The 22,510-nt window shown below is 33.0% G+C and overlaps 1 protein-coding gene across 3 annotated transcripts in view; it reads left to right on the forward strand.

The window, feature by feature from the left end:
- Positions 1-22,510, forward strand: part of LOC124533598 (protein outspread) — a 243,973-nt gene that overhangs the window by 201,179 nt on the left and 20,284 nt on the right. For 2 of the 3 annotated variants that reach the window (XM_047108984.1, XM_047108986.1), the window contains exons 4-6: positions 6,191-6,379; positions 13,983-14,055; positions 14,170-14,325. In XM_047108984.1, the coding sequence (XP_046964940.1) occupies positions 6,191-6,379; positions 13,983-14,055; positions 14,170-14,325 (418 nt within the window). The remainder of the gene's footprint in view (positions 1-6,190; positions 6,380-13,982; positions 14,056-14,169; positions 14,326-22,510) is intronic. The other variant, XM_047108985.1, reaches the window with a different exon arrangement.

The raw sequence follows: 22,510 nt of genomic DNA on the forward strand, positions 1-22,510 counted from the left end.
CGAATAATTAACAATATCAATAAGTGAAAACATAAAGTAAACGTTTCCCCCGGTAACCCTGCACCTGGATGCAAATCACTAACGACATCTTATTAGCACGGAACCGCTGATCTCGGACACTTGCTTTAATGGATCACCTCGCTAATGGGTAGCAATTGGAATTACAGATCGCACAATGGATAGACGGAGAATAATTTAATCGGCAATTAGGAACGTTTATTTTAAAGGCAATAAACATAATAAACACGTTTTCATAAACAACGTACGCCTTTCTTAAGACTACTTTCAAAAGCTGTTTTATATTCAATCATATTTATTCAAAACATGTGTACCGATCAATTTTACTCTGTACCTAGCATAATATATATGTATAGACGATTTTTTATGCTTGTATACATACGCATATATCTATATTTAAGTAACATAACTTTGTATTTTAAATATAGAAAAAGATTAACAGGAACAGTAGGTTCCTTGCTGGTTATTCTCGGTAGAATCTACTTTCCGAATCATTTTAGATTTTGGTTGTTTTGAGAAATTCACTTGGACAATATTAAAAAAAAATGATCTTTTCGAATCTTACTAGCCAGACTGCGATACTTGAATAAACATAATTGAAATAAAACTGTAGATTTTTGTAATATGTTCATGATATGAATTCATTGTCCAACAATAAAAAGTATAGCCAAATTAAATTGTTTACTGTGTGCAAAATGAAATGTACTGGGCAGTGAGATTCTCATTATCAAAGACCATTTGATCTCGACAACTTGGACAAGGTGTTTCTCTCTAATTGATCACCCTCGTAAATTGGAAACAAATTCGATCACTAGTTCCGTGAATACTAAGTTAATTGCAAACATCTATGTTGCTGATAGAACACTTTGGTCTAAATTAATCTAGGAAGTTCGTAAATTGACCATTTATATAAGAAGTAATCAGAATGTCCAGTTTGTGACATTTTTAATGTGTCTTTTACATAGAGTGACTTTAGATTATATTTAAATTTACGACGCGAATCTTTCTCTACTCTTGTTGAATTTCATTCAACTATAAAGTAAATTAAAGACGCAAGAATCAAATCCGAACTGTCTTCTTATTTGAAATTGATGTATACAACATACAGCTTGTATATATCCCACTGGGCTAAGGCCTCCTCGTTCTTTGAGGAGAAGGTTAGGAGCAAATACCACCAAGCTCTTATTAGCTAGACGCTTGATTCACATGTGTTAATAAAATCGTTGAAATTATACATATGCAGGTTTCCTCACGATGTTTACCTTCATCATAGATCTCGAGATGTATTATAAATACAAATTAAGCACATGAAAATTCAGTGGTGCTCCTGAGTTTGAACCCGTAATCATCGATTAAGATGTACCTACGCGTTCTTATCACGGGACATCATAGCTCTTAAATTTAAATATAATCCATCGCTTATAGTCGTATCTCCTAAACCCGAGTCGCTTAAGTAGCTATTAGTAGCATAAATTCAGTGGGTGTAAATTCTTTACAGAGACGAGATAGAAATAAGTTAAACATGAACTTATACTACTAAAATACGTCATAATGATCATTATAGAGACGACACTGACACTAATCATTTCCTTGTTATTAACTTATGAATGAAACATGTTTGTGTAATCAAAACAGGGTCGAGTTCATCCGAACCCAATAAAATAAATGGCGCCAGATACGACACGCTCAGATTATTTACGATCGCATTAACTTGATTATTTATGTAATTAAAGTTTTTAGAAAACAACATTGTTGTCGACGTGTGCACTCGCGATATCGCTAATTACGTGATAAAGTTAATTTCACGCGAGCTCTAATAACGAGATACACGCAGTATGCAATATTTTAATTATTATTTTACTACATTACTTTTACATACATTACTTTTACATGTGTTTTCTTTTTCACAATTAAAAAAATAAATAAAATTAATTATAAATACAAAGTTAGATTATTGATACCAAATAGAACGTATAAACTGGACGTCCATCCTTACATCTCCATTGATGTGAAACTCCACATCAATGGAGATATAAGGATCCACACGATCTTGCATATAGAATAGCATATATAGAATAACTAGTTTTCACTCGTGTCTTCATTCGTATTTTAGGGTAAAAAGTATCCTAGATCATTGCTTTCAAGTTCAAGTTTGCTTCATAGTAATATATAGAGCGACCGACAGACAGAGTTACTTTCTCATTTATAGAATTAGTATAGATAGTATAGATTGATTTAAAAATGAACATTTGTGGCAGATTCATGATTCGTTCTAATTATCGATTACATTGAAATACTCAAACATTTTCCGGATAAGTTACGAAGCATAAAGACTCACTTCACTCTTTAATACCTTTAATTGACATTCATATCATAATTCACTGTTCGACTGCTTGAATACCATAACAGCTATCTCATTGACCTTTATCTATCAGAGGCTGCGTGCGTGAGGTCCATAACTCTAGGGATAATCGGCGACACTGCGTGGGCGACCCTATAACTGTTCAGCACTTATATTTAACGGTGTTAGCTGACTGACTGTATCATTCGAGGCATGCAATAAAATAATACACCTATATCAACAATACCTACACCATGTATAATATCTTCCGTAAAAGTTGTAACTGGTCTGAAGAATTCTATATTTAAATACGCCTGATTCGTTACTTTCTCGTTGGAATTAATGAGCATATCAAAAAACACTTTGGTGTCTTAAAATGAAAACATTCCAAACACAGTTTATTGAAATATTTCTTATTTTTAGTTCAATTATCCCTCGAAGGATTCGAAACATTTTTCTTTACCAAATAGATAAATTTTATTTACAGCACCGTTATAACTGGATTCCGTTCTTAACATTCGATAACTTTACGTACATAAATAAACCATGAACGCGGTAAGAAACTGTTAGCTATCCCATAGCTAATCTGTAATGTTCTTGATGACCACCAATATATTTGAGCCTTATTTCCAACACCGGTGTTTCGGATGTCTTTTATAGGAGAATGAATGAGAGGTCTACGGTGTTAGTTAAACTGGTCAGGATTCGTTAGAGGTGTAAGGCTAATTGTTTTGTACACGGACCTAAGATTTATAACGTCACGCAGTGAGCAAACTAAGTTTGACTTTAACGTTTAATTTAATGACAATCTTAATTAATGAGAATTCCTTTCTAAATGCTTGTAGGAATCTCATGCTAGGGCATTGCTTCAAATTACAATCAATGTCTTTCTTTATTAATATGACCTTCTTTATTTATTAAATAATATACTTTTTGTCCAATATTTTGAATTAAAAAAAGTATAGCTTTGCAAAATTTTATTAGTAAATCGTTATTATCTACATATTACTGAGTATCATTATCTTAGTAATTCAAAATGAATTTGCAATGAAAACTGCTCAACTATTAGACATCAAATATAAAATACTAAAGTTGACGCACCTAATAATAGTTATATAAACTCAACAGTAAAATCGTGTTTTAGCAAAGACATTAATTTAACATCTGACAGAATTCGAGTGCTCAATATAATATGATTAATTCAAACGCCATTGGGTTAAACGAATTTATTTATTTGTCACGGCACTGCTTAATTGCTTTTAAGAATTTGTCCAATTTGGCTTCATCGACCAAATATTGTTGACCTGCAAAAAATAACACACGGTACAATGTTTTGAGGTTCCGACATCTAACGCAGTTGTAGAAACTTTTTTAAAGTAGCGTAATCCTAAATTGTTACTGAACACAACTACTAAGAAGTCACTAAATTAGATAAAAGCTATTTATGAAACTTTGATTTGAAGTAAGGTCTTTGTTAAATGTATGGACGTAACATCGTGTTTAGCCCTCAAAAGCAATACATATGGGAGTTCCGCCCATTCATGGTCCGTTTGAATGCCTCTGTCCCGCTACAACGGAAATTATGGTTGCTGGACCGTCGCATGGGAACAATTGCATAATCGTTAATCGCTGCCGTCACAACGGTAGGATTGCAGGCGATAAAATCACGAAAACTTCAGTCCGCAGGAAATTCATTTCCGACTTTATATTGACAATTTTTACGATCGGTCAAGATTCCACGCAATGGAAGACCCTTGAGCCGTTTCGAACATACATCCTTAGACACAACCGTTGCATAATATTGGCGCTGCTCGCGATCTGATGTCAATTTAGACCATTTCGGGACACAGGGAAAGTAGTATAATAAATCACCTTGTCTTTACGTCTCATTGGGCGTGATTAATAAACTTTGATATACGCTTATTGAAGCTTGACCGCTTCCACGATTCAAGCGAGGATTTTAATTGGTCATATCGTTAACGTGTTTTACGTGAAATTTATTTTCACTTTTTCGGTTCGTTATCGGTTTTCGTTAGTGCTTTCACCGATGTTTCGTTTATATTTGCAAGATTTATTTCAGATCACTGGAGATATTAAATGTTATTTTGACGTTTTGACACTGCTCTTATCTCTTTTGATGGATGAGGTGACGAGCTAAAGTGTCCATTAAATATGACATGACCTCCTGGCTTTAGTAAATAAACTTAATTAATGTAACGATTAGTATTGTGATAAACTCCTTGTATAAATATCGAAGTTATCACGTCTATATTGTATCACTCTGTCTAGGACTTCTTGGAAATATATGTTGTATAAGATATGTTATTTCATATGACATTATTTCTCACGGTGTGTTTTGTATTGCGTAAATATCTACTATGTACGTGAATAAATATAAAAAAATATGCGTTATTATTAAATTAATGATATCCAATCAATTTAAGTTTGCAAACGTACTGAGCGCTGTAAGTTTTGTATTTTCGGTTATTTGTCTGAACAATTAGACAAAGTTTCCTTATTTACAGTTTCATTATTTATTTAGACTACAATGTCATATTTACACGCGTCATACGATCGTTTTGTTATGCACTGAAACGATTAACCTCGACTCAGGCGCAGGTCAAGTTCATCAGGCCAGGGTCGCTCTAGATTAATACCACAATCCAACGCGGGCGGCCGATAGTTTTCTCAAATAGATGGACTGTAAAGTACAACATAACAAATAGCTTTGTATCAAACATGTCGGCTCCATATTCACAATACTTTACAAAAGGGTACATTCGAAGAACTCTCGCCAATAAAATTACAAAAAGTATTTTTAGATGAAGGTGCTACAAAGTAATATTCCTAGCGATGCTCGCTGAGGAATAATTTGCGACCTTTGAATAGCTCTGAAATTGGCGCTGATAAATTAAGCTTTTAAACACAGCAATTACGAATAGCTGGGATAATATTTTAAACGTTTAATTTACTTCTCACCATCAGTGAGGAAATAGAGTCTAGATTCATATAAATATCTAGATAAACGGATCGAATATCCTTAATGAGCCTGAGACTAATTACGTGCGTTGGATGGTCTATTAGGGCTAAGCTAAGTGGATGTGATATAGTATATTTGCCTTTTAAGTGCGACGTTGAGGTACTGGGTAGGAGGTTGAGACAGTTTGTCACTGGAATGGAGGAACTAAGGCTGCGTTCATATAAGACTGAATTATATGTTGACGTTTTATGGAAATTTGCTGTCGCGTTGGTTACCTTGTTTATTAGTAAGACTATAAGTGTTTCTGGTGCTATTGTAAAATATAATAATTTGTAACCAATTCCTTAAAATATATTGTTTCTGGACGATTTGATTTTGAGTTATATTTTAAAATAAGTTTACCAAAACGACTTTTATAGAACATTTTAAATAAAATACTATCGTGAGTATAACTCCTTTTCATGCGAGACAGGTGAGCTTAATACAACTTACTCGCTAACTAAATAATGGATAGGTGACGCCTCTCCCTAGCTTAAGATGTTGGTCTAAATAAACGCGTCTAGTCTTACCCCCCGCGGAGACCGACAGTGTACCTGATACTTGCTAGCGTCAGAATGCCGTTAACTACAATTTCCATGAAGAAAACTTGATTACAACGTTGCCCGCGCGATAAGTACGTTTCCTGGGCTATGTAAATATTTGAATTAGGAATATTATGATTTATTCGAAGAACGCAGTCATTTCTTTTTCAAATCTTTAATCTTACAGAGAAGTTCCCAATTTCCCAATTGAAACTATTTGGTCATATTTTCTCCAATACATGTTTAACAAAAAAATATTTTCTGTTGCAGCCAGACACAGTCCCGCAAGCCAGCGTGGATATGACGACAGTGCTAGAAGTGAGCGAGGCAGATAGCGTGACGGGTCATGCCCACAGCCTGGCCATCACGGCACCGGAACGTGTCACGTTCGTCAAAGGAACTTGTAGAGAAGAGGCGCGGTGGTGGTCTGACGTGCTGAGCGTATACCCGAGAAGCAAGGTATGTTATTATTGACACTAAGCATATTAACTAATAGAATTTTGGACATTCCATTTTTTGGGCTCCTAACATTTTTCCGAAACAGCCAAATTGTTTATTATATTTGTAACGCAGTGCACTTGAACCGTTTATTTAAAATCTACTTATTATTTTGAAATATCTAACAATTAAATCATAAGTATTTATGATGATATTTCCAACAAATAATAAATTTAAATTAAACACCAATTAGTTCGAAACGCATTACTTCCGTAATTCGTTTCTAGAGTTGTAAATTATACTCACGCCATCTTCAGGAAGCTGCTGGAAGCCATTAAGTGTCATATCCCCTGCGTTTGTATCCGTTATACTATATTTTGATCTGCAACGAGGACAGGCGGATGCTAGCAGATTATGAACCAGTGAATTACCTTAAAAGGTTCATGAGACTCTAATTATGAAACGTAATGGAAACAGATTGAATGTTACCTTCGTGAGGAATGATAACAACTGTCCTGATAATGTTTCATTTCCGGCGATTGGTAATGGAAGCGCTGAATGGTTGATAAGCGTTCGAAACGAGGATTCTTCGAGAGCCTGCGTTGTTTATTGTACACCTGTTTAGAGATAAATATATGGCCGATTTAATAGTCCCTCGTATCGTTATAGAATGGTGAATGCTTGGCATGAATCAAGTGCTAGGAGACGTTTTCAATTATTCTATAAATGTATTCTGCTTATATTTTTATTTATAATGCCATTTTTAAAAAAGCTTAACTAGAAACCTTTTATCAAATATATATTACACTAGCAACCTGCCCCGTTATAATATTAGTAGGATGAAATTTTAGGTCATATCGACATATTGATTTCCAATTAATTTCAAATCAATAATTAGAAAGCTTATTTAGTAAATATCGCTTATTCACTAACCATTACTAGCGAAATATCAAAATGGCGATGATTGATTTCGAAGACACTATTTCCCATTAATTCGATACGAAATGGGATTCAACAGGAAATTCTCGAAGGGAAATCTGGTACAGGCATTAAATGATTCATGCTGTTGACAGATATATTCATAATTGGAAACGTTTTCTCCGAGTTGTATTATCTCCTTGTAATCATTCAATAATTAGTAATACAGTATATAATTTATCTCGTATTCTAAGATGAAGGAACGTAATGAGAAACACAGGATGTACCAAATACTCTGCCACCTGTATAACAGAAAGCATCAAAGTAGCATTATTTAAGAGAAAAAGACTATGACCTTTATAAGTTTATGCTAAATTCTAACTTATAGTAAACTAGATAATCCTTTTCTCATATTTTGACGTAGTTGTCTAAAAATGTAAAAAAAATATGAAACTATTTGAGACACTAATAATACGTGAAGATTCTTGATTAATTATTGATATGTTTTAATTATTAGCGTGTGTATAAATAAACAGGCATCTAAACTACTTGATAATATAATTTATCAAAGGCAAAGTAAATACGATAGTTGAAACTAAATACAATCCTGGACAAAGCGGTCAGGAGCGTGACGATTTGCATGCGCTGGAACCGGCTCGTGTCCTTGGCTTTCAATTGGCATGTAACCTGATAACTGGACTAGCACTCAAAGGACAAATGCATTGTTGACTTGTATAAAGTCGTCACTGTTTATATTTATAACCATATCGCGTCAAGGTATTCGAACGATGCATTTTAGATTCAGAGCTCGGACTGATATCGTTTCTGCGACATGGTTCTTTCGGTATCAAAATCGATTCGTATATAAGTGTATGTTTTATTTACTAAACTAGCAATTCGAGCAAGTATAATTCATTCATTTATATCTTCATTCATTTTCAATTCGGTATGAAGTGGTTACGTATTGAATGATGTAATTACATTTTTAAATTACGTCTCGTCAAATCGACTAGGAAATGTAATCAATCACACAATCATCACGGTCGCTCATGGCCTCTATAGCTAACGGATGATTAGAGACCAGTGATTCGAGATCTGTTTCGATTTCGTCGAACTTTTTATTTAAATACCTGAACTAATGTTGATATTATATTGATTCAGGATTTCCTGAGTTGGTAAACTTAGTCGCTTTTCAGTTGCTCTTTTTTATTGCGTCAAATTCATAGATTAATGTCTTTATTTTAATTGTCAGTTTATTAGTAAACAGTGATTTATCTCTTTGTATCGTCATTGATTTGACTTTCAAAAAAACAAGTCACTATAACTTTTGACAGTAAACCCCCCTATTTTGTGTTTTTGTAAAACCATAATGATATAATTATATGATTCCTGATGTAGATTTTATTTTATTCTAATTCAGATAATAATTTAACCTTAGTAAAATTTCAAGTAGTAACCACGTAAATACTAAGAGATTGTAAAGATCCTATTTCGTTAAATTAATTCGAAAAAGTTTTGATAAATGAAGTGTTAATTTGGCGCACGTGTTACTAGCAAATAATACATTTAAAAAGAAATATACATATTTTAAGACTGTATCAAGCCGAAGTAAGTACAACAACATTAATATAAGAATTCGTGTTGCGTCCTAAATAAAACAAATTAGTGTAACAGGACTCGATTCGAACTGAAAGCAATTTTTCAATTGGGTCAATAGTCGATCGGTTCCAGCGAATTTTGTCTGCGACCCAGTTGCCGCAAATACACCATAATTAGATCTGGATGGAATTTCTCGCTCTGACTCACTCACTGACTAGAAGTCGTTCATAAACTATTTCAAATATAACCAATTACATTTGGTAAATATAATATCAATATCATACATTCGTATGTTGGAACAGCAAAACCAAACATTCTCATCACTTTTAAATAGTCTATTAAATTATTATAAATAGTCAGTAACTGTGTCAATAATGGGCTAAAACCTTCGTATCTTTTGAGGAAGTTTGCATTATACTTATTTTCTGTTTGACGCATATAAAATTCAATGCTTATAAAAATACTAACAAATTTTATTACAAGACCTTCAAACTAGCTTATCAATATCATCTCCGTTTTATGACATCTAAAACTCTATAGCTACACTTGCCGCAGTCACGTTTCTGATCTAGTCCATCCAGACATGAGGTTTATATTTTTGTAAATTCGTTTAATGTCGAATATTCTCGTGTATAAATTGTTATATTTACGTTACTTTTATACACGCAGATTACTAATTATACTTTTATATATTTTAACGATTTCAATATTTTAAACTAGTGTTCCAATGGATGTGTGCCAACCATAATTAAAAATCATTCGACACACTCAAATCTTATTGCGAATATTTTCATTTCTTTTTTATTGATTGACTGAAAAAGGTACTGAGCTGGTTTGTTTTTGTCTATATATCTAGATCTTTATATCCTATATCTACTAAAATCTGCTCATTCGATCTGAATGTAGATTTATAATGTATAATCCTCATTAATGTTAGGATCTCTTACAAAATTATGAATGCTTTGGGGCTTACTAGTTATTCCAATGATCAAACATATTCATAATATTTCTCTGTATGCTCATTAATGCTATGTTATTAATCTCTTCATCAATTACAACAGATTCTGATGAAGTTGTCATTACATAATATATCACCTCTAAAAGTTAAACTAAATTTAGTCTTCACTAATTAATGTCGTAATAATATTCTGTTAGATCCGACCTAATTGGATCGCCGTGCCCATTGACACCACGAATAACTTTGATCTGATAATGTTAATTAAACTTATGAGTTTTGTGAGATGAAAGATTTTTTTTAATTGTATTTTGTTTATGAAGTCGATTTGGAAGAATTTTATCATAATTAAGTCTGTTAGTAATTTTTGTTTTGATTGGAACTTATATCGTAATTAACTTTTTGATCTGATTTTTGCGTGAAGATAAGGCTGTTCACGAACACATTCTGATGCTTCTTAAGACATATAGTCTATAAAATCAAGGCAATTCAAAATTAATCAGAGTTTAGCTTTCAAGAAAGCTACCCATCCATAATAAAAGTCAATAATGATACACGTTTGTTAATGCCAAACGTCTATACAATAAAAACTCGACATGAATGAATTGACATACTTGAAATCGAATGCTTATAAATTTTCAATATCCATCTTCGTAACGAACATTACCAGTAACAGAATAGGAAAAACCATTCGAGATTTGCAAACAAAGTATCGACAACGCGTCATCAAGTCATTAATTAGTAGAATATTTTTTGCCAGACCCATCCAGCGGACATACCGGTGTGTGGTGACCATAAACGTTGAGGAAGTGTGGTGAAAATTGTTAGAATTAATCTCACCACCGCGGGAACGGTATCAATTAGTCGTGATACGGACACCATAACTAATTTCAGTAGTTGATACCAATTAATTGTCAACTGACTCGATAGTTACCATTTTAGACGTGGTCAACTTTGTAGCTCATGAATTAGATTTATCATTTTCTGTATATATTAAAGCTTCTATCAAAACTGAACACGAAATCTCTAAAACTATAAAGTGTACGGATTAAAATTCGGTACGAGTTTCTCTAAGAAAGTTGCCTCACGTAAAGTTGACGTTACAGATTTGTAGTAACGATGCGAAAGATCTCGTTATAGTCTATACAGAAGTTATATAGAGTTTAAATTATGCAAATGGACAATTTAAATAAAATGCCGAAAATAAACGCAACGGAAATCATCCTATATTCAAGATTTAAAATTAACTTGGTTATTTTCATTATTACGTTTTGCGAGTAGATTCTTGTAGATCTTCAGTCTCGTGAACAAGACATTTGTAGATAATGTCAAAATACCAAGCATTACCATCGAAAAATAAAAACCATGGTAGATATCATGTATTAAATAACTGTAATGATTATATATTGTTCGCTAGAAAACGCTGATGGATTGGAAAATCACTATCAATAATCACAACGTCTAATTTGTGTATCGAAAATTAAAATTGAATGTCAAATCTGTGCCAGTAGGTTTTTAAATAGTATGTTAAATGTCTTTATTATTGTTTACTGAATGAAGGTTTCGTAATATGTATTCGTAACTTTTCTGTAAACTAGTTACTACAACCATACATTTAAGTTAAGACATATTACATAATTAAGTTATTCGACTCTGTTCTAACTTACTAAAAATAAAGGATTTGAAATGCTATTGCAATAATTGTATCGTGAGAATATACATACAATATTTTGTAATTGATTTTTAATGTAGATTATTATGTACGATTTGTCATCCCATATCATATACTAAGAACTAATAAAACAGGTATCAGTCATCAAAATTATATCAGTTCAACGACCGGGTACATCGCCTATCCGCTAACGGGACGGCGCCGGCGCAGGCGCACCGATTAAATTGTTTTATGTTTTCGCCAATTAATTTATACTCAACCTGATCATATGAGATCATGAGCGATGCGAGAGATATCGGTTATTTTTATTCGTAATGCATAATACAACTATCATTTATTTTCGGTTACAAATATATATTTTAACTAAAGATTGACTTCGAATTCTTTTCATTATTCGACTTCGGATGATTGCAATTTAGTGATAGAAAAAGATATAAATACAAATAAATTATACCCTTTACCACTCAGAAATAATGTCGCTTTGCACCAACAAAAAACTCGGATTCGTTTCCTTATACAATCAAATTTAATAGCTAGTATTAAGATTGCAGATCCCAAAGTTTTGGTTTAAATCCCGACTCGGACAAAAAAGTCAACATCAGAAATGTTGGAGTAAGAAACTTGTCAGTGTTAAATTGCTGGGAAAGCACGTAAAACCGTTCTGCGACTAATCTCTCGCTAATCATGTTGTATTATCGGATTATGAGAGTGAGGGTGAGCGTGGAAGTGATTGGGGACACACTCGTGCATCCTAGACTAGTTCTCAAGATTGGATCTGGATTTGCGTCCTCTAATGGCCTATTAGAATCAATGACAAATGATTTGTCTTTATTATTTCTAGTTATTAAAAAATAGTCTTATTTAAATTTTACCAAAAGATATCCCGATTTCAATTGTTTTACTCGAAATTTATTGGGAAAAAATGGGATGTTCCCAAACAAATAAATTTTCATATCGGTTCGTAAATGACGAAATTTTGACTTAACAAATTTTAAAATAAATACATACAATCGCATTAATAATCTCCTTCTTTTTTTAATTCGATTAATGGAGCAATAAAAAGATCTAATTTTAATAAATAATAATTAGCTGATATTTTGACAAATTATAATATGCCTGACAATGTATTTCTGCTCTTGACAATTTCTAAACTATTTAAGGACCATTTGATTTGATTCCTTTCTTAACTTTTAATCCTGTCAAATGAAACGAGAGATTGCGTACAACAGAATCGACGCCAGTATGTGCTAATCCCATGTCTGATATAATTCTAGTTAAGTCAGTCCGAAACTGGTAGTTGATGTAAATTCCTTACTTCGCGAAATGAGTCCAGTCCAATGTTCAGCAATATCCGCTGCTATTTCGCGTCGTGTAATAGTAATTACATTCTGCGTGTAATCATTAATTTATTTCGCTTTGACATAAAGTATTTCTTCATGACTACCTTTTCTTGTATGAGAGGCAGTGTCGTGTAAAAACTAGAAGATGTTCAGTAGATGTTAAGCTGTTACTCTACTAATCATTTGTAATTTATATATATTTTTTGTGCCAAAGTGTCAAAGTGTATGTCTGAATGATGTCTAATATAGATTTTTATCGGATTGTGGTTAACATATGCTAATGAACCAACATTTGAGTGACCGAGCATCGTGCAACAGTTTAAAATGATCTCTGCGATTTTACTGTTATGTAGTTCTAAAATGATATAGATAAATTTCATGTTAATGCAATCTGACGATGTGAACTGTATTCCTAATTAAATAATTACCTTTTATATATTTCTTACTTGTCCAATCGAAATAAAGTTTTCAATGTGTGCTATTGTAATTATTGGGTACAGTAGTGTGCGTGTTAGACGAAGTGATGACGCAGCGGTCTGGTTCGTATTGGTTTGCGTCTGTCAACAAATATTCTTCGAAGCTATTTGCAGTAATGCGCTTTCGAACAATTATCGTCGGTTTCTATTGGTAGATACGTTCTCGTCTCGTCCTGTTAAACCAAATTCGGATGGTGGATTGGAAACTAAACACGAATTGTCGAAGTGTCTCTGAAGAATCTTTAGATGTCTTTTTAATGACTGTACTTCATACTATATGATTAAATGCCTAACAAAGCCATTAGTTACTGGGAAATTATTTTGTTCTATCAATTTCTCAACAATTTTACCGCTACAGAACAATGTTTATATTGCCGTCTCTTTCTTTTGTATTGCATACATATTAAACTAATAGTCGCACGCGGCTTCGCTGACGTTTTTGGGTGTTGGTTGTCATGTGTGAGGTAAAGCCTATGTCGTTTCTTGAAGTTCGAGTTTGCTCCATACGAAATTTCTTCAAATTCAGACAGAGTTACTTTCACATTTATAATATTAATATAGATTACTGATATGAAATTGAATAAACTTTCTTTATGCAATTGAAGATTTGACGTTGGTATAATTTGTTAATGGTAATGATTTATTAATAATTAATCGTTCACAGGGTCGACATAAACGCAACGCCACGTTTCCCGGAGGTCAAACAGCCAGCCTCCTGCAGTCATCGACAACGAGAAGTACGTAGCATAACCGTAGCACGCACTATAAAATCAGCTTCAAACTATATCACTCACTAAAGTACAACTCGCACCAAAACCACTTAAATCTGAGTCAGAGTGATCTGATTTCAGAATACTCCGCAGACGCGTCGACGCTCCGGGACGCTGCGGACTGCAGCGCGAGGCCGAGGTTCTGCGGTGGTACCACCACGTGGCCAGGGCCGAGAGTGCAGCCGCCGCAGTCGGAGATACCCAGCCTCGCCACACCCACCAACATTGACACCAAAGGTAAGCTAAAAAATCGTACTATTTAATGAAGTACTTTATATTACCCAAAGTATATTTCCTACTTCATAGCTCAATAGTTTGGTAATTGTATATATATTTAAACGCATAACAATGCAATCGCAAGTTTATCTGATAAAATATTAGACCGTAAAAAAACTGATGGACTGAAGAAAATATTCATCTTCTTATCAACAAATTAACGATTCAAATTTCCCGTTAGCAATAAAACATGTAACTGGTATTTTTATACGTATTCCTGTTTAAGGACACGTGTCCTTGATAACCCTGGGAATACAACCTTCGGTAGCTTTCATTGAGTCTATTCAAAGACACTCCCACTCGTGACATCGGCCCGTATTTCAAATGAACATGCATCTGATATACAGGCTTTAGCAATACAGTTAGAGAGAATACACACGTATGCGCAAAGATACGCCGAAGGATATCGACGCTACTAAAAATGCTTGACATGTTATTTTTATTGAAGAAAAAAATAAGTACTTGTAAGTGGTTACGTCAGAATATACACGCATTATAAAAATTTAGTTTGATCCATATTATAAACAAAAGAAATAGGCCCAAAAATGATAATATATTATTGTTAAATTTATTATATTTATTTTTTACGTATCGGTGTGTGTGGCAAATAATTCACTTGTGTTCCAATAAATCGACGATACATGTACAATGATTGGTATAAAATAATCATTTGAATAAAGTTTCAGTAGCTATATTTCTGACACCACTATAATATTTTACAAACGATCAATAATTTCCCATATATCAAACGTTTGTTAAATTTTCTTAGACGAAGCATGAAACGATTGGTAACGGACAAGTGTGTTTATACCTTTATGCAAACATACCTTCCCACTTTAGATGGCGCTCACGCAAATTTGCATTTCAAATTTTGTCCCATAACTTTATAACTGTGGGTCTTATTAGTGAGCTCTAAATTATTTTGAAACGGAGATTTTGAAATCCAATTATACGAGCTCTTCTGGTGGCATGAGTAAGTCTACAGTACCTAGTCAATCACAGACTGGGTATCGTCTAAACTCTTCTCTAGATCGTCTGATCACTGTGTTTTCTGAGGTAATAAAATCTTGCAACCATAAAAATAACGATAATTTATACAAAAAAAAAACTTATAATAAAGCCTGTCCTCTAACTGTCTTAGAAGCCTATGTCAATTTACCCAGAACATGAATAAACATGTCATCCTTATGCAAACTATTGTTGTTATGATAATCGAAATCTTTGTTGCGGGGTCACACAATACAACAAACACATAATATTAGCAGTGATTATTTCATAATTTATTCATCAATCTTGTAATGCGTAACATTAATATTGTATCAGAATTTAAAAAAAGAACAAACAGTCAAAAAGAATTATCGTTTTTTTGTAACGTACAACATTATTCCGTTATTTACTCGTTATAACACTACAACTATTTACGTCTGCAACCAATTTACGCGGACAGGACGATTACGTAATTGCAACGAGCAATCGAATCGGTAAAAATTGCGATACCGTTCCTAATAATACATTATACATTGCGACTTTTATATTACGAGATGTTTGCGATAACTGTATTTGAGACGCAATCTTCACGTAATTATTCGTTTATCGATTGCAAGATTATGTTGCGAGACTTTTTTTAATAGATGCGTTAAATTATATTTCAATATACGTATATGCACATAAATTACGCATTCAGAGTTTTCTAAGCAGAAACGAATGAATGAAAATTATATCTCTGATTCGTATCTTTGACACATTATGACGTCATCAGAAATTCAAACAGTCCAGCGGACGATACCAAATTTTATAGAATCTATTTAATCTTGTAATTTAGTATTCTATATGTTTATGATATATTCATAACAAAATATTGTTAGTTTATTGTTCTGTTATCAACATGTATTTCACTTTTGTGTACATATGTTCCAAAACTTCTCCTCAAAGGGAGAGAAGGCCTTAGCCCAGCTTTGGGAAACTTACAGGCTGTTGTTGTAGTTGGTGAGTGTACATTGTCAATGTCTCGTGAAAAAAATAAAATAATTATTTGACGTTGTCATACTATTTAAGTAAATTATCACTAGACAAAAAAGAACTGTTAAATTTAAAATTATTACTGACTAACTTGCGTTGAAAACCCACCCACAAATAAGTCACTTGTGTTTATATTCGTTACGCAATCACATGCGAACAACTGGACGCATCCTAATATTTGTGACGTATTTTAATATGTAATAGATGATACTGCAATTTAATTTAAACTGACCCAACGTTTCAAAGCTACTTGTATTCTAAACATTGTCTATCCCGTTCTTACTTATATATACATATATAACCTCTCGCTTCTCCATCGTGGGACTCAGCCAGTCTATAAATCGCGTTGGGTGACAACAAGTTCTAATTAGGTGCCGTTACCTGTTACTTGTATGGGGCAGCGTGAGGAACGGTCCGATACAAAGTTACTGTCAGTCCATGCAAAGTCTTTTTAATGGAGATAGATAAAAACTAGCTTATATATAACAAACAAGAAATAGATAATAATGATAATTAAACAGACCAAGAACAGTTACTCTGTGGTTTAAAGGAACTAACTTGACCACAAGAACAAAACTATCACCTGAAAGAAAAGCAGAAAAGATTTTGATTATGCAATCACAGATAAAACATTACACATTTTTTTTTATGTTTAAAAATAGAATTGTCTAATGTATTGATGTTCGAATTTTAAATTTATCAATAAATATTGTATACAAATATATATAAACCCTATTTGTGTCGTTTCAAATCGATAAATAAAATCGAAGCGAAATCGATTCTGTATTTTATTCGTATGGTCTCGTAGTATCTGGAGTCCACTTTATAATCTGCGCCGTTAGAAACACTTCCAACGCTAATTGATAGCTCGCCCTTGATCACAATTTATGCTGCCTTCTGCCGTTTCGCGATGTTTTGTTTATGGTGCAACAGATTATAAATTATTTTAGTATCTGTGAAAGGTAATTTGACCCATTTATGTACTGATACACAATATTATATAATATTCGAAGTGTTTGTTAGTTTGTTTGGAAAATAATTAAATATTAAAAATGTAACTTAGTGTAGTAGAATATTAATCTTAATTATTAGTTGCTTAAACAAATACCTCTATTTTAATACTATGTATTTAATATGGCATGACAGGCGCAATATTTTAAATCAAAAGGGCAATTTAAGTCAATATATATTACTGTAGTATTATATATATAGTAATTACCATTTTAATAATTTAAATATCTCAAACATGATCCATGCTATTTAAAGTAAAAAAAATGACTAGGCTTTATAGTGTCACACCGTTGACTGTTACGTAAAAAATAATTTTGAAAAACTACGAATTATCATTTTATTTACATTTTAAATGTGATGTGTAATTTAATTATAGATAAACACATATTTTAATTCATTACGTCCATATTGTTTAGCTTCTGAATTAATAAATGCAGTTTATGTTAATATTAAAACATATATTTATATTTGTACAAGTTTCTCTTCAAACAAATTACTTATCAAATCGTATATGTAGGGTGTTAACATCTTTGCTTAATAGCAGAGAACATTATACGAGTGTACTCGAATGCCTGCATGCGCGTGCGCACCTGGGCGATCTTAATTACAAATCTAACGCATTATAGGTAACCTTTAATTACAGATTAACAGTCACTGCCATGAGTTATTTAGAAGTGACTAGATTTGACTGTTGACTTATACGTGTTAAACTTAGAGTATGTTCTTTTATTTTAAATAAATCATGCGTGGAGTCTTTGACTATAGAGTAATATAAGAAGTATAAATAAGTTTTTACATCGTCAATGGACGTTCAACCAGTCGATATCTAAGATGTCTCTGATGCCTTAATTAGTCTGGATTTATTTTAAGTCGAATCACAGAAATACAAAGTATTACTGTTTGACGGTACTCGTGCCTTTACAAGGACCTACCGGTATGTTATGCTCAGTAAATATTAACACACTCGAATACGTAATCGTTCACGTTAAACACGTCTTTCAAATAGAATTTAGTTATTAAACCACATCTGTTTATTTGTATTAGTTTTTGGTACGAATAGTTCAAACAAGGGAGGCAAAGTCCTCATTATAACGAATTTAAAAAAATAACGTTATTTTTCGTTATAATTAACGTTAAAAATGAATTTAACCGAAATCATGTGTACTACACCCTTAACTAGAGTGTTGCAATTTTGAACCCGTTAATTCAGTTACAAGTTTCATAATGTAGCTAAACGACAACTTTATAGATAACGATAACAATGACCCTTATCAATAACTGTAATCTATACTAACAATTAAATAATACCAACAGGCTAAAGATTGACGTTTATAATATAAAAAAAATATATAGACTTTTCCGTTTCGATGACGTCACTTTGTTTTTAAATAGGAACGTTCTATATTTTTGGAAGAACATTTCGAGCAAGGAAACAGTCGGTGATATTATAATACTATATTACGACACAACTTAGATGCTTATAAATTTCCCACTGCTGGGATAAGGCCTACACTTCCATTAAGGAGAGGGTTTGGAACGTATTTCATCACGCTGTTCCAATGCGGATGGTGGAATGCACATGTGGCAGGATTTCGATGAAATTAGCCACATGCAGGTTTCCTCACGATGTTTTCCTTCACCGCCGAGCACGAGATGAATTATAAACACAAATTAAGCACATATATATAGTTGTGCTTGCCTGGATTTGAACCCGCAATCATCGGTTAAGATGCACGCGTTCTAACCACTGGGCCATCTCAGCTCGTTGATCTTTATCAAAAAAAATTTTAATCATATTCAATATTGTCAACAAAAATCATTCTGTATAACAATAGTTCACGATATTAACATTAAGTTTATCTGAATTATCATAAAATGAATTATAGCGACCTTCGTCTAATAGTAACCGTTGTTGATCGCTTCGATTTAAGCCTCATAACAATATTGAGATAAATCTCGTGAGTGATGGTCGGTGATCGAATTCCGATACAATGTTTAACGATTATTTATTCGTTTACAATCGATTTATGTAATCGACTTTATGATACAATATATCGTGCTATTTCCGTGCTGTGGTCCATGGTACCTTAAATTCGAAAACCTGTTTTAATTTGTGTAGTTCCCTATATCATCTAATTTTTATCATAAGATTTATTTTTTAGGCTTTAATTAGATATTATAATATTATAAATGTGAAAGTAACTCTATCTGTCTGTCGCTGTTTCACGACCAAACTGCTGAACTGAATTTGACAAAATTTCGTATGAAGCAAACTTGAACTCCAAGAAGGGACATAGGTTAGTTTTTTTGCCTTTAACATAGAAAGGAAGATCATTTATACATATACTAGGGAAAAGGACCTAAAATTGAACCTTGTGGAACACCCATTTTTAACGTAGATCCAGAAGACTTTATTCCATTAATGAAAACTTGCTGGATTCTTTGACTTAAGTATGAAGCAATGAGATCAAGAGCCTTACCTTTAACACCGTAATATTTGAGCTTATAAAGAAGCGTTTCGTGTTCTACACAATCGAATGCTTTAGATATATCACAGAATACTCCAGTAGCATTCTGTGATTTGTCCCAAGCCAAGTAAATATGTTTGAGAAGCGCCTGACACATGATAACCATTTCCCTAAAACGCAAGCGAAGCTGCGGGCGACTACTGGTTAGAAATACATAAGCCAAATTTCACTAGTGTTTTCCCATATCATCTAGTTTTTTATCATAAGATGTTTTTTATAGGCTTTAATTTGATTTTCCTTTTAATAAATCTTAGTATCTTCTCTATATGTTTTATTCAATAACAGTAAATAATTTCGAATGAACTGTACAAAATTCGTTGAAAAGCTTCAATTGACAATGAGACGATAAGGAAGAGTGCGGCTACGTTTCACTTTCGCGTTTTGGGTGCGCGCGCGCCGGTGCGTGACACCGCGACGCAACTCAGACAGATCTTTCTTCGTTTTGTTTGCTAGATTTCTCTGCACTAACGAAAATATCTGAAAATTTCACCAATTTCATATCTTTCTCTCGTGACTCAACCGAGGCTCATCTGTTAAACAGAGGCTCTAGTTTAGAGACTAGTCTCTTTTTGTGGAAAGTGGATGTATCTTGTCTGACCCAATCATCTCATTGTTCTCTACTGTGTACGCATTTAATCCGACTAATGCTAGCGTCCATTCATCATGGTAGAGCCTTGTGCAAGCCCGTCTGGGTAGGTACCACCCACTCGTCAGTTATTCTACCGCCAAACAACACTACTCATTATTGTTATGTTCCGGTTTGGAGGGTGAGTGAGCCAGTGTAACTACAGGCACAAGTGACATAATATCTTAATTCCCAAGGTTGGTGGCGCATTGACGATTTAAGGAATAGTTAAAATAATAAGTTAAAACTCAATTATAGCTTTACAGATTCGAACCCCCGATCTTCGGTTATCTGAGTATTTTAACCAATTCGCTATTACATTGTCTCTAATGGTTCTTCTGTGCAAACAAATAAAACTTTATTCAAATTATTCAAACAATTAAAGTTGATTATTTTAGACCTTATAGCTTTACGCTATACGAACTGTTATTGCGAAATATACGGTACAATGTAACCGATGTCTTAATCAACATTCTAATTGGAGAAGAAAGTGTATGTTTGCTCTATAGCCTATAGTTACGAACATAGAGTTAAGAATACGTTAGAAATGTCATAAGTCAATCTTTAACCTCGAAATATACATGGAAATTAATAATACAATAAAAATCATTTCATTTTGCTAAACTGATATCTAAATTATATTTTTCATAGCCAGCTTATTATTATTATTTGCACAGATAAGTGCAAAGTATTCTTAACAATCAGAGTATCTAACTTTGAAACAGCAACCTATAAATAAATTTTAACATCTGTGAAACCGCGGCGTATTATTTATAATGAGTTAATATCAACAATTTTATAACACACAGTGACGAGCAGTCTAATTTATCCACTAATCTGAAAGCTCATTGGTCGCCTGAAAGCCATCGGATGTCACCAACCAATCAGCACTCAGATTAAATTCAAATTAGTTAATAATGACTGTTCTCACCAGGTAATCAATATCATTTTCTCCTAACTTGCTCAGTGGCATTTCTAATGTTCACTGTTCTCGATCTATGGAGCTGTTAAAGCCACAAAGTGGGCTACCTAAATAAACACGAGCTGGCTTGAAATCTTCATAAACAAGTTTCACACGACCGTTTGGAAAATCGTAAAGTTTTATATACTATAATGTTTGCGTTTAACTTTAAATTATCACAGTGTACATAAACGTTTTGTTGAATAAAACGAATACAGAGATATTTTAATTAAAGATTTCTGTTCTTAATCCGATGATTGCGGGTTCAAATCTAGGCAATCACCAATGAATTCATATGCTTAATTTGTGTTTATAATTCATCTCGTGTTCGGCGGTGAAGGAAAAAATCGTGACGAAACCTGCATGTGTCTAATTTCATAGAAATTCTGCCACATATGTATTCCACCAACCCGCATTGGAAAATTTACAGGCTGACGAATAACAACAACAACAACAAGAATGTTGTTGTTGTTGTTCTTGTTGTTTTGTTGTTATTAACCTTATAGTATATATTAGTAAGAATGAATTACTTGTTCCGTAAAACTTAGAGGAATATTAGAGTAGGGAAGATGTCAATACTACGCGATAGAAAATATTCATCTAAAATAAAAGGCTGTACATATTCAATGTTATTGACTCACATAGTTCAGAGTATAGAATGATCTCAAGGGAATATCCCGGCTTCAATTTCGATCAGTGATAAAAAATATCATTCAAATAAAAATATATAAATAATATTATTCATAGACGTATCAAGTAAGGTGTCATTGAATTCACTTTTATAACTTCATATTAATTGGATTTAACTAATGTACATGTATTTATATACACATGTATTGAACTGTAAATATGCTTTTGAAAGTCGATATAACCTTCGCCAGTAACACAAGTAACAAATACGAGTATTGTACAACAAAAAGTGTTTCCATTAGACAGCACCCTAAATAGGTAATTAAACACGAGTTTTTATACAAAACCGAAGTCGAAGCCATTATATAATTT

Source organism: Vanessa cardui, chromosome 11 (assembly GCF_905220365.1).
Source record: "Vanessa cardui chromosome 11, ilVanCard2.1, whole genome shotgun sequence".
In the NCBI taxonomy this organism is placed as follows: domain Eukaryota; kingdom Metazoa; phylum Arthropoda; class Insecta; order Lepidoptera; family Nymphalidae; genus Vanessa; species Vanessa cardui.